This window comes from Ascaphus truei, chromosome 9, assembly GCF_040206685.1.
Source record: "Ascaphus truei isolate aAscTru1 chromosome 9, aAscTru1.hap1, whole genome shotgun sequence".
In the NCBI taxonomy this organism is placed as follows: Eukaryota; Metazoa; Chordata; class Amphibia; order Anura; family Ascaphidae; genus Ascaphus; species Ascaphus truei.
Window position 1 is genome coordinate 55,828,523 of NC_134491.1, and position 16,072 is coordinate 55,844,594.

The 16,072-nt window shown below is 43.6% G+C and overlaps 1 protein-coding gene across 4 annotated transcripts in view; it reads right to left on the reverse strand.

The window, feature by feature from the left end:
- Window positions 1-13,823, reverse strand: part of KIF26A (kinesin family member 26A) — a 111,141-nt gene extending 97,318 nt beyond the window's left edge. For 3 of the 4 annotated variants that reach the window (XM_075614949.1, XM_075614948.1, XM_075614946.1), the window contains exons 1-2: window positions 12,833-13,823; window positions 3,833-4,063 (exon numbers count right to left, since the gene is read on the reverse strand). In XM_075614949.1, coding sequence (XP_075471064.1) covers window positions 3,833-4,063; window positions 12,833-12,967 — 366 coding nt within the window. In that variant the 5' untranslated portion in view covers window positions 12,968-13,823. Of the gene's footprint in view, window positions 1-3,832; window positions 4,064-5,534; window positions 5,727-12,832 lie in introns of those variants that run through there. The other variant, XM_075614947.1, reaches the window with a different exon arrangement.
- Window positions 13,824-16,072: the final 2,249 nt, after the last annotated feature.

Here is a 16,072-nt window from a genome sequence, read left to right on the forward strand (position 1 = left end):
CTGTGCTGAAGCAGGGATATCCTTAAAACCTGATCTGTTGGTGGCCCTTGAGGAGCTGGAGTTGGCCACTCCTGATTTAAGGCATAGAAGAAATTCTTTAAGCAGATGTACATGGAACACAATGATTTCACAGGTGAGATATTTCGCATGTCAATAATTCATTTTACAGTGAGAAATCATTTTCCCAAATCTGCTCCCCCACCCCCCTTTCTCTAAAATAAGATTTGTGTAGAACGGATGCTCAAAAGAATTGAACAGAGGGGGTCTGTCTAGCCCTCACCACACGATTGCCACTATTCTTTACACATTAGCACTAAAAACCCAGTACTACAATGTAGATATTTGTATCTGTAACTCTATCTCTGAACAAGATTGTCAAGGTTTTAACACAGTGACAGATAGTACATTATTACTATTCTTTACAAAACTTGCAGTGTAATGGAGAAGGGATTAATTTACCCATCATCAAGCCCTTATCAAAGAAGTTTCCTTTGAGACTTGCACAATTGAGACCACACAACTTGGCCTTAAAAGACAGCTCTCCTAACCTGCCCACCTGGACAAAAACCATTGACTTCCCAGCATATGTATTTTCCCATGACAAAGGTGCCTTTACCACCCATCACGAGATAAGGTCCATTACAAACCAGCTACAGATAAAGTCATTGGAAGAATCCATGCATTGTTTTGTCCAATGAAAGTATGCCTACCTTAAAGAAAACACAATGGTAAGCTGCACTTTATTCACAAATAATGGAAAGGCCCCAAATTACTCTCTGGGATCCTGTTTTGTATCCTGAACACATCCAGATGATAATATAGAATCCTACACTCACAATCTACCTTCACAACGCCAACTCACCAAGAAAAAAAAATAAACTTAGATACAACTAAAATATTATAATCACGCAGGAGATATTTCTATTCATATAAAGGTCATGCAGGGCCGGTTTCCTTGACAGACCCCAATTTATCACAGGGAGGACTTGCATTGGGTTTTTTTTGGGTTTTTTTAAACAATGTTGGTTCTAATACATAAAACATGTGAAACACAATGGAGTGTTCAACATGCTTCAGTAATTGCACGGTGTCTTAGTAATAATGACCAGAACAAATCTATTACAGGAAATAGCAAGGTGATAGCACATCGTTTTAATGATAATCTGCTTGGATCTGTTTTTTTGAGCAGAGGTGCGCAACTCCAGTCCTCAAGATTTTAAGGATATCCCAGCTTCAACACAGGTGGCTCAATCAGTGGCTCAGTCAAAGACTGAGTCACCTATGCTGAAGCAGAGACTGATTGAGCCACCTGTGCTGAAGCTGGAATATCCTTATAATCTGACCTGTTGGGGGGTCTTGAGGCCTGGAGTTGAGCACCCCTGTTTTAGAACACAAAGTAAAAGTCACAAAGTTATGAACAAAGGTCTGAGTACTCCAAGAACGGCAAGGCAAACGTGTTTAATTTTGGAATGAATCCACATTTTCAATGCAACCCACGTCTGGGTTACAACATGGAGTTAAATGTGCGCTGCAAACCCCATTAATTAAGGTCAGTGCCTAATGATACGTCAACAACCTATAATCACTTTAACCTCAGAAGGGCAAAAAAAGCATGCTGGAGGCATTTAGGGAAAAAAACAACTAGTGTTTCAAATGCACAAATGATGGTATAAATGTTTCTTCTCGTTATTCAGGTTTTAGACTTCTCTTGGGAAAATAATTACATTGAAGAATTTGGCTATTTTCTGTCCAACACTGGAGATGGATGGAGCCTTCTCCCAAACAAAAGGGATATTAAGTGCGCTGGTTACAAATGTTTATTAAATACATGTTTAAAAGTTCATGTTGGGGCCGAAACATCGACATTTTGTCAGTAAATGTTTCAGGTGTCACTGAAGTGCCTGTTTAGTTATTGATCTACTGGACTAGAATAGTGAAATATATGATGTGCGTTCCACAGGTGTTTCTTGTTCTGTATAATGACACCCTTGCCACTAGCATCAATTAGTTGTAGCTGCTATCCCTCCGACTGTTATTATGCCAGTATAAACACAGTATGAAGAGTATTATAAACACAGTGTAGTCAGTTATCATAAACATTTCTTTATATAGCACCAACATATTCTACAGTTGGCTAAAAGGTAATTAAAATACTGTAAAGTTACAGGAAAAGTGTTCATAAGGAGAGACTTCCTTTCACATGACTTTATTATGTCTCCCATTCTCTTAATCTGCACCTACAGAATGAATCCCTAGACAGGTCCTGAGGATATCATATGTTCTTTTGAACAGAAAGGGACTTTTGGTCTTTTTAAATGAGAGCTGGTTTCAACTTCAGAACATGTTCCATCAGTTTTCCAAATGATTTATTGTAAGCAGTCAGGACTATTAGTGGTCTCATAGATGGATCATTCCCATGTCATAGGGAGCGAGGTTTTCTTCCTACGTCAAGATCACAAACTTTGGGTCACCCAGAAAGTCCTTCAAGTTCTTAAAAAAACATCAAGAATTGAATTAAACTTGCAACGTTTATACTCATTCTGGGACCAAACATTTTAGTTTGATAGATTCCTGTTCATTAGCTGAAATCCAACTGTTGGCACAATTACTTAAAATGTGACTGAAATGATAATATGATACAGGGTAATTGACGTACAATCGTTTGCAAACTGAATCTTCTATTAATCACTCATTTTGGGTTGAAACTATATTGTTAAACTATAGAACTTTGACACATTCCACCATCCACACATATCATAAAGGTTCAAATAATGGTACAGGTCAAAATCAATCTGAATTATCAAAATAGACACCAATACATTTTGACTAAATAATAAAAATGGGGAATAAGTGACAGAAAACCTGAGGCTCTATCCAAAATCAAACCCATGGATTCAGATTTCAGTGAGAACATTGGGTTGTTTCTGCTCTATAAAGGATGCACACTTTGCGAACCTGAGATATACAGTACTACATGGTGTTTACCTAAACATAATGGCACATGTAACCTTTCACTGACAGACCACCTTGTGACCAATGAAGAGTCCACGATTGATGAACTTATTGAAAGCAACCTAGGAAACTCAATACAAAACCTATAAGGTAACATTCCAGGTCCCTGTGTGAGGATCACTAGTCAGTTGCCAGTTATTGGTCAGTGACTCTCAGTTTTGAGTTAATGATTACTCCGAAAACTAAGTCAGGTCTATTTCGGAATGGCATCCCAAATAATATTACAAACTAACCATTGTGCTCTTTAAAACCTAGTGTGTGACCACAGAAAAAAAGGTCAGCTTGGGCAACAAAGAACAGAAACATAATCTAAACCAGGCCCACATAGAGCAGTGCAGCATGTCTGCACAATAACGCATGCGCAATACTGCGTGCAGAATAACCCATGCAAAATAACGCGTGTGCAATAACGCATGCGCAATAATGCATGCAAAATACCGCGTGCAAAATAACGGGCGCACAGTAATGCGCGCACAATAACAATGTGTGTGTGTGTTTATATACACACACACACATACACAGAGTGAGAGAGACATAGATATATGTATATGTGTGTATGTATATATTTATATATATATCATTTCTGGGGCTCTCAGTCACATTGGAATTCAGTAGCACAGTCACTGCTTATGGTTATTGGTTAGTTACTTAATACCTACACGTATGTTAGCTGGAGCCCACAGCTGGGGTAATCTCTGTATACTTGGGTATATGTGCTACTCAAAATACTCCATGCTCCCCTATATATATTGTTTAACCCTTTCAGAGCTGGATAGGTTTGCATGAAATAATGCCACATGAAAGTGATTGGTGATCTTACCGTGCAGGAGCCGGGTATGGCCAATTTCAGGGCTTGCTTCTTGAGCTCTGCCAGCTTGGCCTGGCAGTACGGACACCACTCCCCAGCCCCTGTCCCCTCTGGGTGTCCCAGCTCCGAGGCGGCCCCAGCTCCCTCTGGAGGGGGGCGGCTGCCTCGGAGAGCTTCGTCCGCACACTGCAGCCTCTTTCTAGGGGACGGCGACACCTCCCTGCCGGGGAACCTGTCCGAGACCTGAGGGGACAGCAAGGAGGGCACCGGTTATAGGGATAGCTGATAAAGGCAGCAGGACATCCAAAAGTGACATTGTACACGTACACCCAGAAACATACATATGTATATAGATATGATATACATGTATTTGATATATATAAATTATTATTATGTATATATTAGACCTGGCTGGACATAAATGATCTACAGTAACACTAATACAGACCTATATACATGCCATGTACATGTGAGAGGGAGAGGGGGGGAGGGAGAAGGAGAGGGAGAGGGAGAGGGAGAGGAGAGAGAGAGAGAGAGAGAGAGAGAGAGAGAGAGAGAGAGAGAGAGAGAGAGAGAGAGAGAGAGAGAGAGAGAGAGAGAGAGAGAGAGAGAGAGAGAGAGTGAGAGTGAGTCGGGGCACACAATAACAGTAACAATGTAAAAGATTGGAGCAGGTGCTACTGCTAACATACTAAACTGTACTATGTAGAAGGGTAAAGAAAAATAAGGAACACTAAATGGTTCAATAAATGTGTCTTTACTAGTTCAACGTTTGAGCTTTTGAAAAAAGCTCTATTGGGACGCCGAAATGTTGAGCTACAGTAGTAAAGACACATTTATTGTACCATTTGGTTAGCCTGCATTTTGACACGTGTGTGTGTGTACTAATATTCATGCACACACACACACACACATATATATATTTATATATGTACCTATGTGTTTATACCTAGATATGGTTAAGCGTGTGTGTGTGTGTGTGTGTGTGTGTGTATATTCATGCACACACACATATATATATATATATTTATATATGTACCTATGTATTTATACCTAGATATGGTTAAGCATGTAGAGTGTGTGTGTGTTTGTGTGTGTTTGTGTGTACTAATATTCATGCACACACACATATATATATATATATATTTATATATGTACCTATGTATTTATACCTAGATATGGTTAAGCAGAGAGAGAGAGAGAGAGAGAGAGAGAGAGAGAGAGAGAGAGAGAGAGAGAGAGAGAGAGAGAGAGAGAGAGAGAGAGAGAGAGAGAGAGAGAGAGAGTGTGTGTGTGTGTGTGTGTGTGTGTATGTATAGATAGATATACACACGCTTAACCATATCTAGGTATAAACACATAGGTACATACATATATAAATATATACATATATACTGTACCCGCTATCTCAACCTTATGAAATCATTGGGGAATCTAAGTCGTTGCTCTGATTTAACCTCATCGCTGCTGCCTGTGTCTGCCTAATATTCCGGTTCCCTGCTCTCTTATCCACCGAGATACCAACTGATCGTGATCAACTGATATACCCACACGATCATCGAGTGATTAACCGAGATGCCTACACGATCACAGAATGATCCACTGAGATATCCACATGATCGCAGTGATCCACTGGGTTCTAACCCCCTGCAAATCCCTAGGCAGCTTTTATCAAATAGCTTGTTTACTTGGCAGGAAAACTTTTCCAACTTACCAGCAGCACCGGGCGATTCGCACACCCCGCACTCCTCGCCAGCGCTGGGATCATGGTTATCATGGGAGCAGGCGTCTTATTCCTGAGCCCGATCCTCTGCTCTGTGCTGAGCACAGAGGCTCCGTCCATAGCTGACAGCGCAGAGCAGGCTCCACATCGCCAGGGACTTCCACTCAGAGCTTGTCCCTATGTGACTGCTCCCCTGCTCTCAGCCCCTGTCCCCAGCCCCTGTCCCCAGCCCCTGCCCTCAGCCCCTGCTCTCTCTCAGCCCCTGCCCTCAGCCCCTGCTCTCTCTCAGCCCCTGTCCCCAGCCCCTGTCCTCAGCCCGTCCACAGCCCCTGTCCCCAGCCCCCGCTCTCAGCCCCTGTCCCCAGCCCCTGTCCCCAGCCCCTGTCCTCAGCCCGTCCACAGCCCCTGTCCCCAGCCCCCGCTCTCAGCCCCTGTCCCCAGCCCCTGTCCCCAGCCCCTGCTCTCTCTCAGCCCGTCCTCAGCCCCCGTCCCCAGCTCTCAGCCCCCGCTCTCAGCCCCTGTCCCCAGCCCCTGTCCCCAGCCCCTGCTCTCTCTCAGCCCCTGTCCTCAGCCCCCGTCCCCAGCTCTCAGCCCCCGCTCTCAGCCCCTGTCCCCAGCCCCTCTTCTCTCTCAGCCCCTGTCCCCAGCCCCTGTCCCCAGCCCCTGCTCTCAGCCCCCGTATCCAGCTCCTGTCCTCAGCCCCTGTCCCCAGCCCCTGTCCCCGGCCCCTGCTCTCTCTCAGCCCCTGTCCTCAGCCCCCGTCCCCAGCCCCCCGCTCTCAGCCCCTGTCCCCAGCCCCTGTCCTCAGCACTTGTCCCCAGCCCCTGTCCCCGGCCCCTGCTCTCTCTCAGCCCCTGTCCCCAGCCCCTGTCCCCGGCCCCTGCTCTCTCTCAGCCCCTGTCCCCAGCCCCTGTCCCCAGCCCTTGCATGCACCTACAGTAAGTGATGTTCCCATCCAGGTTTCTCATGAAGCGAATAACAACAAGTACAAGTTGGGGGTATAAAGTTGGTGATGGTCAGAGGCTGAGGGGAGGAGGAGTCACCTCTCTGCAGCCCTCAAACTGGACACAATAACCCCCCCAGGGGAAGTAGCCTGTGAAACTCCATCAGCAGGGGAAGGGAGGGAAGGGGGAGGCAGCTGAGCACTTCCAGCATTATTTCTCTTCCCTTTCTCATATAAATGAGCACGGAAGGATCACCTTACTGAAGACACAACACCCCATTCCCTTCTGTCAAGTCAGGCTCCAGTTTACTTTAGTAACAAGCTAAAAGGCAAACAAAAGGGGCCATCCAGTGTTGACTTTGTACATTTGATATGATTAATGGGCATGGACCTAAAGTGAGTTTTACTGTGTTTGGTTTTTGTTTGTTTTTTAAGAAAGAAGAAAAACCAAAGATTTAGCTGGAGGAGTGGAGCAGGTCAGACAACCTTACAGAGCTGGCGTGGGCAACTCCAGTCCTCAAGGGCGACCAACAGGTCAGCTTTCCAGGATATCCCTGCTTCAACACAGACTGAGCCACTGATTGAGTCACCTGTGCTGAAGCAGGGATATCCTGAACACCTGACCTGATGGTGGACATTGAGGACTGCAGTTGCCCACTCCTGTTACTGAATGTATTTTAACCCCTTCACTGCTGTAGGGGGCTCAGCAATGTGTTGCTCTGCCCTTTGGTAGAGGAGGGGTAAAAGCAGCAGTAAATGTTGTTGACGCTGTTCCTGTCCTTTAAGGCTCAACTCCAGTCCTCAAGATCCCCTCCTCCCCACAAACAGGTCAGGTTTTCGTGATATCCCAGCTTCACTACAGGTGGCTCAATCAAAAGCTCAGTTAAGGACTGAACCTCTCTGATTAAGCCACCTGTGCTGAAGCATGGGCTGATGAAGCCACCTGTGCTGAAGCATGGGCTGATGGAGCCACCTGTGCTGAAGCTGGGATATCCTTGTGGACTGAAGCTTGTGGACTGGAGTTGAGCCTTAAAAGATAAAGAAGAGCATCAAAAATATTTACTGCTTCTTTTACCCATTCTCTACCAAAGGGCAGAGCAACGCATTGCTGGGGCCCCTATGGCAGTGATAGGGTTAAAATACATTCTGCAACCAGGGTGGGCAATTCCAGTCCTCAAGGTCCACCACCAGGTCAGGTTTTTAAGATATCCCTGCTTCAGAACAGGTGGCTCAATAAGTGGCTCTGTCTGTGCTGAAGCAGGGATATCCTGAAAAGCTGACCTGTTTGGGGGGCTTGAGGACTGAAGTTGAGCACCCTTGCAGCAATAAGGAAGCTCCTGGCTGCCAAATGATAGACAAATTGGCTTGATACCCATCTGTAAAGCCGCTGTATTTTGAGTGGGACATTTTCCCTAAATGTTATGAATTTTTGAGATTACCCAAGGATATGGGAAAGTTTCCCCCATGATAATATATTTGGGGGGTGATTTAACCCATTTTTTACCACGAGGGTCTGCAGCCATCCAGTTTATCCAATAGTTCCAAAATACTGCAATTCTACATTTATTTTCTAACAAACCCCGCTACCTGCTCGTAAAGTAGGATGGGAACACCCACGTGGCGTCTATTTGTGCCCCAAAATCCATTATGTGACTGCAAAGTGCAATATGGGGCATAAAGCACTCACTGACTCAGAATTCAATCTCCTGATTTCACTTGTTATCCATATGATAACGCAACATTTCAACAGCTTCTAACTCACACACGAGCTTTTATAGTGGGGTAGATTTCTATGTGATTGTGTTACATATGTGACTCTTCAGATAGCGGATCTGAAGTAGGCAGCAGCTGAGACCACCTCTGCAGAAGCCTGCACTGTATGTATAGCTCTGGGCCTGTGTGGCTGTTTCTTGAGGTGGACACAAAGAAGCCCAATGGGACTGTGTGTTTTTTTTTCTTCTCCGCCTATGTCTGTCTCCACTTTCTCATACACACACATGCATATGTTATTCTCCTGAAATGGATCCGTCAGTGCAAGCTATCCTGTATGTCAAACACAGAGACTGACCGATTGCACAAGTAATCCTCTGGAAGATTGGATGTGTGCATGTTTGGAAAGCTCACAGATTTACAGAACAGCAAGTTTACCCAAAGAATAAATTGACTATTTGGTGCGATGTCTCTCTATAATGTATTTTCACAGACAAGAGCACTCGTGACTCTCAAACAGGTTCCCCAAGCCTCTTCCAGGCTGACAAACATCATACAGTATTATAACTTCAAATGTGAAGACTTTGAGTAAGCATGGGCAGTGTATACTCACTAGCATCAGTTAATGGAGATCAAGCAACAAATGAGGCTCTTCAGTTCCATCACATTGTGAAGCAATGGTTCGTGTGTTACTTGCTGTGTTAAGGTACCACTGATACATCTTTTTAAACACTTCACCCTGTCTTTTTACTGATGCCTGATGCAGGGCACATACAAGCAAGTGAGTTTTTGTAATGACTGAGAGAGTGATTAAAATATTACTTTAAATTATCGAGCTAACTAAAGGGGCAGTATCACCCAAAAGATATACCCTGGGACCTCTTTGTCAAGAAGGATCCATTTTGGCAGTGAAGGGGTACCTTAAAGCGGTGTATTTGCCAGCCTTGGAGAGGGATACTCCACCCTGTTTCAAATTCCTAGCATAAACATGGGCCAGATTTGGGGCTAAGTGTGAATTAACTGGTTTAGTAAGCAAAGCCTTGGTATAAAGGAGGCTCATATCCACCGATGATATGTTTCATTCTTTTTAATTGTATTCAGGAAAAGCAAAGACCCAGATTAGTATTTTACACGTGTATATTCAAATGCTTTATTTGTTTTACCTTAAGGTCTTACCATACTTCAGATACAAGGGCTAGGCCAGCTGCACCCACACTAATCATGGGTTAAACAGCAGTGCCTGGGACCGCAGCGCCATCTAATGGCCGAATAAGGAACCTCTGTCAGAATTTCAGCCCTGGAGGCTTTCCCCTTGCTCACAGATTCACTCTAGAATAGCAGTCGTGAGAAGACCAACCTCAGGGAGGGAAGAAAGTCTGCTTCAGCTTCTGCTGTCTCCAACTCCTCTCACTCCAACCCGATTACATGTATACAAATGATACATTCTTAACAGCTTTAAATCAATGTACAGTTACACAAGAAGTCTCAAAGCAATTTACTTAAACGAATTTAATCATTAATGGCTGAACCAATCACAGGCTTATTATTTTTACCAAATAAAGAGACACTTCGTCAATACTATGTTAGTTCTATCTATCCATATAAAAGAGTAGAATTATGTACCATCATCATTGTATCTTTATTTTTATATATATATATATATATATATATATATATATATATATATATACACACATCACACATTATATATTTATATATAAAAAAACACACACATATATATAACAGAGAGAGAGAGAGAGAGAGAGAGAGAGAGAGAGAGAGAGAGAGAGAGAGAGAGAGAGAGAGAGAGAGAGAGAGAGAGAGAGAGACACAGAGAGAGAGAGAGACAGAGAGACAGAGAGACAGAGAGAGAGACAGAGACAGAGAGAGAGACAGATACAGAGAGAGACAGAGAGATGTTTATATATACACACACGCACACACACACACACACACATGATATGTATATACACTCCGCATGTAAATTATTCTATTAGAGTTTCTTGGGTTACGTTCTGGTGGTGTTACTAATAACTAGACCAGCATACAGATTGTACACAGATGTTGCTATGCATAAACTCCACAGACTATACACTTGGTGCTAGATTCTTCAACAGGGTTATTGCATCTGAGCTGGACAGTGACGGCTTCACACTTTACATTGTCTGTAGGACCTACTGTGTAACAAGCAAGCAGCAAATTGCCAGTATGACTGTTAAGTCTCTAATATTTACAGTTTATCTCCCCTTGTATTTTTCCATATACATCATCAACTTGTTTTATTCCGCCACTGTGATACTGAGGCACTTCCTTGGAGGCTTAAAATAATTAATTTCTGTTATACAGCTTTTTGCCTTTTTAGTTATTTATGTATTTGTGGGGGGGAGGGTGTGAAGCTTAACAATATTATACACATTTTGTCTACAGTAAAACGAATTATCTTTAGGGAAAGGGGTGCCTTAAGTCATGTGTAACATCCTACAATTATTACAACTGACTGGATATTGAGTACCATCTTCCATAGTCATCCCTGGGGCACAGAAAGAGCTCCTGCTGTCACTGTCTACGGGAAATGTGTGTGACTAGTTTAAAGATTTTAAAGGGATAATGGACGTATCCAGTACTGGGGGTGTCTTGAAAATATTGCTCTTGCAATGCCCTGATGGCTTCCTGCCGCATTGAAGGGGTTACTCAGAGCTATTAAATTTTCATCTGCACTACATCGAATACGCTTCTATTCTGCTTCATTTAATCTGGTGGTGAGTGCATTCAGGAGGCGCCAGCGCAGCCTGACCCCAGGGCTGCACACTGCGCCCCCAGCGGCGAGCTCTCAAACTGCTACAGCCTCACAGACTGACCACACTCGCAGCATTTGAGAAGCTAGACATGAGATCAGCCTCTAGTTTGACTGGTAGTGAGGAAGGTACTGTAAGCCTCCAAGTAGATTTTACAGTGTGAAAGTGACCGCACCTATGCACAGGGCTGATATACCCCCACACACACACAATTCTTAAAACTAGGCAGCAACCATTCTCATCACAAGTGTACAAAAGGGACACACACCAATTCTTCACACGAAGTGGAAACACTCAACCTCTCTCTCTCTCACACACACATATCCATTTGCACATTTCATTATAAACCATTGTGTGTGTGTGTGTGTGTGTGTGTGTGTGCGTGCGTGCGTGCGTGCGTGTGTGTGTGTGTGTGTAAATATATATATACATACACACATATACACACACACACATTACCCAATAGGATTCGTTTGATTTTTAATACAGGATATCTTTAGACCTGTGCAGAGTGCTTTCTTCCCAATATATCTGACCAAGATCAAGATGTAAATGGGTACTTCGCTTTCTTCATTCCTCCCTAAGGAAGAGCTGGAATGTCGCTTTTTTCATTCCTCCCTAAGGAAGAGCTGAAGAAAATTCCCAGTAAAAGTTCTGAGAGTGAATGATGCTGATTGATGATGGGGGATCAGACCCTACCAGCTCCCGAGGGATTTCACACCTCTCAGAGTTACACATTCCTCGTGATTAACACTTAGGGAAGGGATTATCCGCAGGGATGGGAGGACCAGTAGCCCCCTGATGGAGACTGATGTGCTCGCTCTACTTCCCACCTCAGCCTGCTCTGCTGCACTAACTTGCTTAAATATTTCATGTCACTGAGTAATGGCCTTGAGATCTCCCATCAGCTAGAAGCACCAGGTGGGATTGTACAGCTTTGTTTGCAAAGACAGGACCGGTACCTCCCCAGTAATTCTATGCATGGTAAACATTGCACATCTGGGTGTCTGCATACAGTTTATTTGTGGGGTCCAGAGTTAACTCACTTGTTATTAGTTTGTGGAGTAAGTGGCTTAATTTCCCTATAGAACACACATATATAATGCAATACATGTCAGCATGGATAACTTGTGCATCCAAGTGGTTACATCATCTTTCTCATTTGAGATGTAAATTGTGTAATTGGGTTACGTATCCTTTCCCATTTTTAGTAACAGAAAGTATTTTCTTTGCTACCACACTGCTTATTGATAGGATCAACAATTATAACTATGTGAAAAGCAGAAAAAATGCTAAGTATAAAACCTTAGCGTTGTACCTTTTAAGCCCAAGGTTACCTCTATTCAGCCACTTCAATGGCAAGCATCATCCATGTCACTTCGATTAGCTCTTTGTATCTGTTTGTGCATGTTTGTCCTCACTTGTATGTAACTGTTTAAGTAATATACAAAAGTCTGTACCACGCTGCACAACAACGCTTTACAAATAGAAGATTATATTATTAATAATAATAATAATAATAATAATAATAATAATAATAATAATAATAGTTCAAATGAGCAATTGCCTCTATTTCACATTTCTTATCACCACTGTCTTATAGTCGAGTAAAGAGCAACTCTGACTTTGCCTAATCACACAAAGCTGTCCCTGGTGCTGAAATCAAACAGACTTGCAACAATGTGACACTACAACTCAGAGTGGCATCGCTGCTGTCTATACTCAGTCTGAAGAGTATAAAAGGGTGAATCTTCAGAGTTAGTGTCTTTCTGTATAAGTGCAACCTAGAAAGGGAATACACGATGAATGTCACAGAAGCCTGGTGGACAGCGGTCACTCACCTTGCCTCTTCTTCTCAAGAGATGGCTGGTAAACCCGAAAATGATTTCAGAGTCCAAGTACAGTGCCCCTATTTCCAGCAGGCTTGGGGTTTTCCTTGCTGGGGCAGAAGGATCTGATGAGTTGTCGTAAGCCATAGTTTGGTCTGAGATATCCAGCTCCCTGAGCAATAGAAAACGTGGTTAATCCTTCATCCTGATGAGGTGTGCTATAGGATGAGGTTTTGTTCTGGCCAGAAGCAATGCGGTAAATCCTACCAGATCACTCTCACTTTTTTTCTTAAGCGCACCTTTGTAATGAGCTCATAGTGTCTCAGCACCACTCCCCTTAATGTCCCATCACGGCTGCAGTCTATTCCAAGAAGGATCCCCTAAGCGATCAGCAACAGCCCAACCGGACAGTAATCCAAGCAGATCCATCAGCAGCGACAGAGAGGGACTGGCACTATCTCTCTATGTGACCTTCCACAGAGCAGAGCTGGAGACATCATCCTGGTGATCAACTCATCACAATGTGCCATTCACTCAATTCCTTGCATAGAGGATGCCTGCCATGCGCTTGGAGTCTGCAAGTCTGACATAAGGGCGTGCAGCCCTAATATTACACACATGCATTGCAACACCTGAGTGGTAAAGTAAAAGCACTTTTGAGGTTCCCAGCCCAATGCAAAAAGTGAACACCTGGGTCAAAATAGTCACATTCACATACACAAATCAGTCGCTGAGCATCAGAATCATAAGCTTAGTGGGGGGAGAAAATGCAACTCATGGATTGAGAAGCATGTGGAAAATAAGCACTGGAAATACTATCTCACTAAATGTAGTTGAGATGTGCTACACAGAAGCTGTTGCTCTTGGATGTTGTAGCAGAGTCTGCAGCTGTGTTCTGGTGTGCTCCTGCATAGTGTGTGCTGCTGCCTCTCCCTGCACACCCTGTCCCTGATGAGCTGGGACCAGTTCCAGGCTCAGGACTGCACACTACACCAGTGTTAATTGCTGGCTGTCAGCGCTCAACTGAAGAACCAATCCCAGCGGGGCAGTCCTGAGGCGTGTCGTCACCGTCACCCCAGCAGAGCTCTCTGAGCGGACACTTATTGGCTTCAATGGCAAAGACCCCTATTGGCAGAGAATTCCGCCCTGTAATCTCCTCTTTGTAAATTACATGGCTGGAATGGCACATAGGCTGTGAAGCTCAACTGAATGCAAAGCAGTGAGCATACCAGTTTGTCTCAGTCCCCCTCTCCCCCCATCTCTCAACCCTGGTCTCTCTCTTTCCCAATCTCTAGTCCTGTCTCTCTCTTTCTATCCCCGTCTCTCTCTATCTCTCTCTCTCCCCATGTGTGTCTCTCTCCATGTGTCTCTCTCTCTCTCCCACTGTCTCTCTAACCCCGTCTCACTCCCCACGTGTCTCTCTCACCCTGTTTCTCTCCCTGTATCTCTCCTCCTGTATCTCTCCCCTGTGTCTCTCATCCTGTTTCTCTCTCCGTCTCTCTCCCTCTGTCTCTCTCTCATCCTGTATCTCTCCCTGTATCTCTCCTCCTGTATCTCTCCCCTGTGTCTCTCATCCTGTTTCTCTCTCCCTGTCTCTCTCTCATCCTGTATCTCTCTATCCCCCTGACTCTCTCTCCCCCCCTGTCTCTCTCTCTCTCTCCCCCCCCCCTCCGTCTCTGTCTATCTCCCCCCCTGTCTCTCTCTCTCTCTCTCTCTCCCTCTCCCCCACCCCTCCGTCTCTCTCTCTGTCAGAACATGCAGAGTCATGATAACATCATGTAGAATGACAATGGTTTGTGTACTTACATACATATATTTGTCAATGAGCAGGTTGTTTTCAAAAGGGCATCCCTCAGGAGATATCAAATCTATATATACATATTAAAGATGTTCACTTCACCAAGTGCTTTGGTTTAGTTCTTGTTATGACTAAATTTCACTGTTGCAATATGTATAATGAAATATTTGTTAAATGTGCTCAACAGTAAAATGTGTGTAAGGTTTGAAGTAGGAGGAAAAATAGTGAAATGAATTGGAAAAAAAATGGATAATGGAAATTAAATCTAATTCAGAAAGTCCATGTCACGACATCAACAAAAAGTATATACAAATATAAAAATAGAAAACTTTGATTCGATCTATAAAATGCAATAAAGTGTCAAATTGAATGAATATTCAAAACTTAAAATGTAGATTTCATTGGAGACTCAAGGCAGCTCCCCACAGGACTGACCACTTATTAGTATTTAATAAATATTTATAGTCTAAACAGTAATTAAATATTAGTTAAGTAACTTAAATTCAATTCCATTTTAACCATCATTAAATTTTTAAATATACATATAATAAACATATCAACACAATACACTAGGTTGTATATGTATGTACTTAGTTAGTTATGGTAGGGAAAAAAAGTGACAAAAACCCACCACAGCAAACCATATAGCAAATGAAAATATTACTGCATGCTCATTTGCATGTCTTAGAAAGGTCTGCAACCCCGCCTTTCAACATTATCACCCAACACACAGCACTTCCACTGCAGCAAGGGATTCTGGGAAATGACAACCATGTTTATGGTTTTGAAGCAAAAGGTGGCACTGTGTGCTCATTTGCATGTCATTTCCCAGAATCCCTTGCTGCAGTGGAAGTGCTGTGTGCTGGGTGATAATGGTAAAAGGTGGGGTTGCGTGTGCGTGTAGAACAGACACTGTCAGGGACAATAGATATAGAAAAAAGGTTTTATTCAAACAGGATCAACGTTTTGATCCTTTCAAGAACCTTTCGTAAGATCATATGTATATTTAACACTTCCTGCCAACTACTAGGAGTTTACATCAATGTCTCTTATATTGGCTTTTTCAGATGTTATTACTTTGTTAGGGTGCTGAATTCAGGCACCTGGGCGGCTGGGCGATGATATACGCGATGATGGGCGCCAGGAACTTTATTCATTTAACAGCAGCTTTATTGGTTACATCCATATATACTGAGAACTTGATATAGATATGACTGTATTCTTCCTGTGGCTGTCTGAACCTACTTCCCTAACTACCCCTATCTGGGACCGCTAGGGATGTGCTGAGGCTGGATTCCATTGGTTACCTACAGAAGCCCTCTCCAGGTTGACTTCGGTAGAACCCTATTCCATATGGGCCCCTGTCGTGCCTGTTGCTCTGCTGGGAATAAATGTCCCTCTCTCGGGCACTGTATGCCACATTGTGCCATCTTGGAGTGAGGCCAGCAATGAAC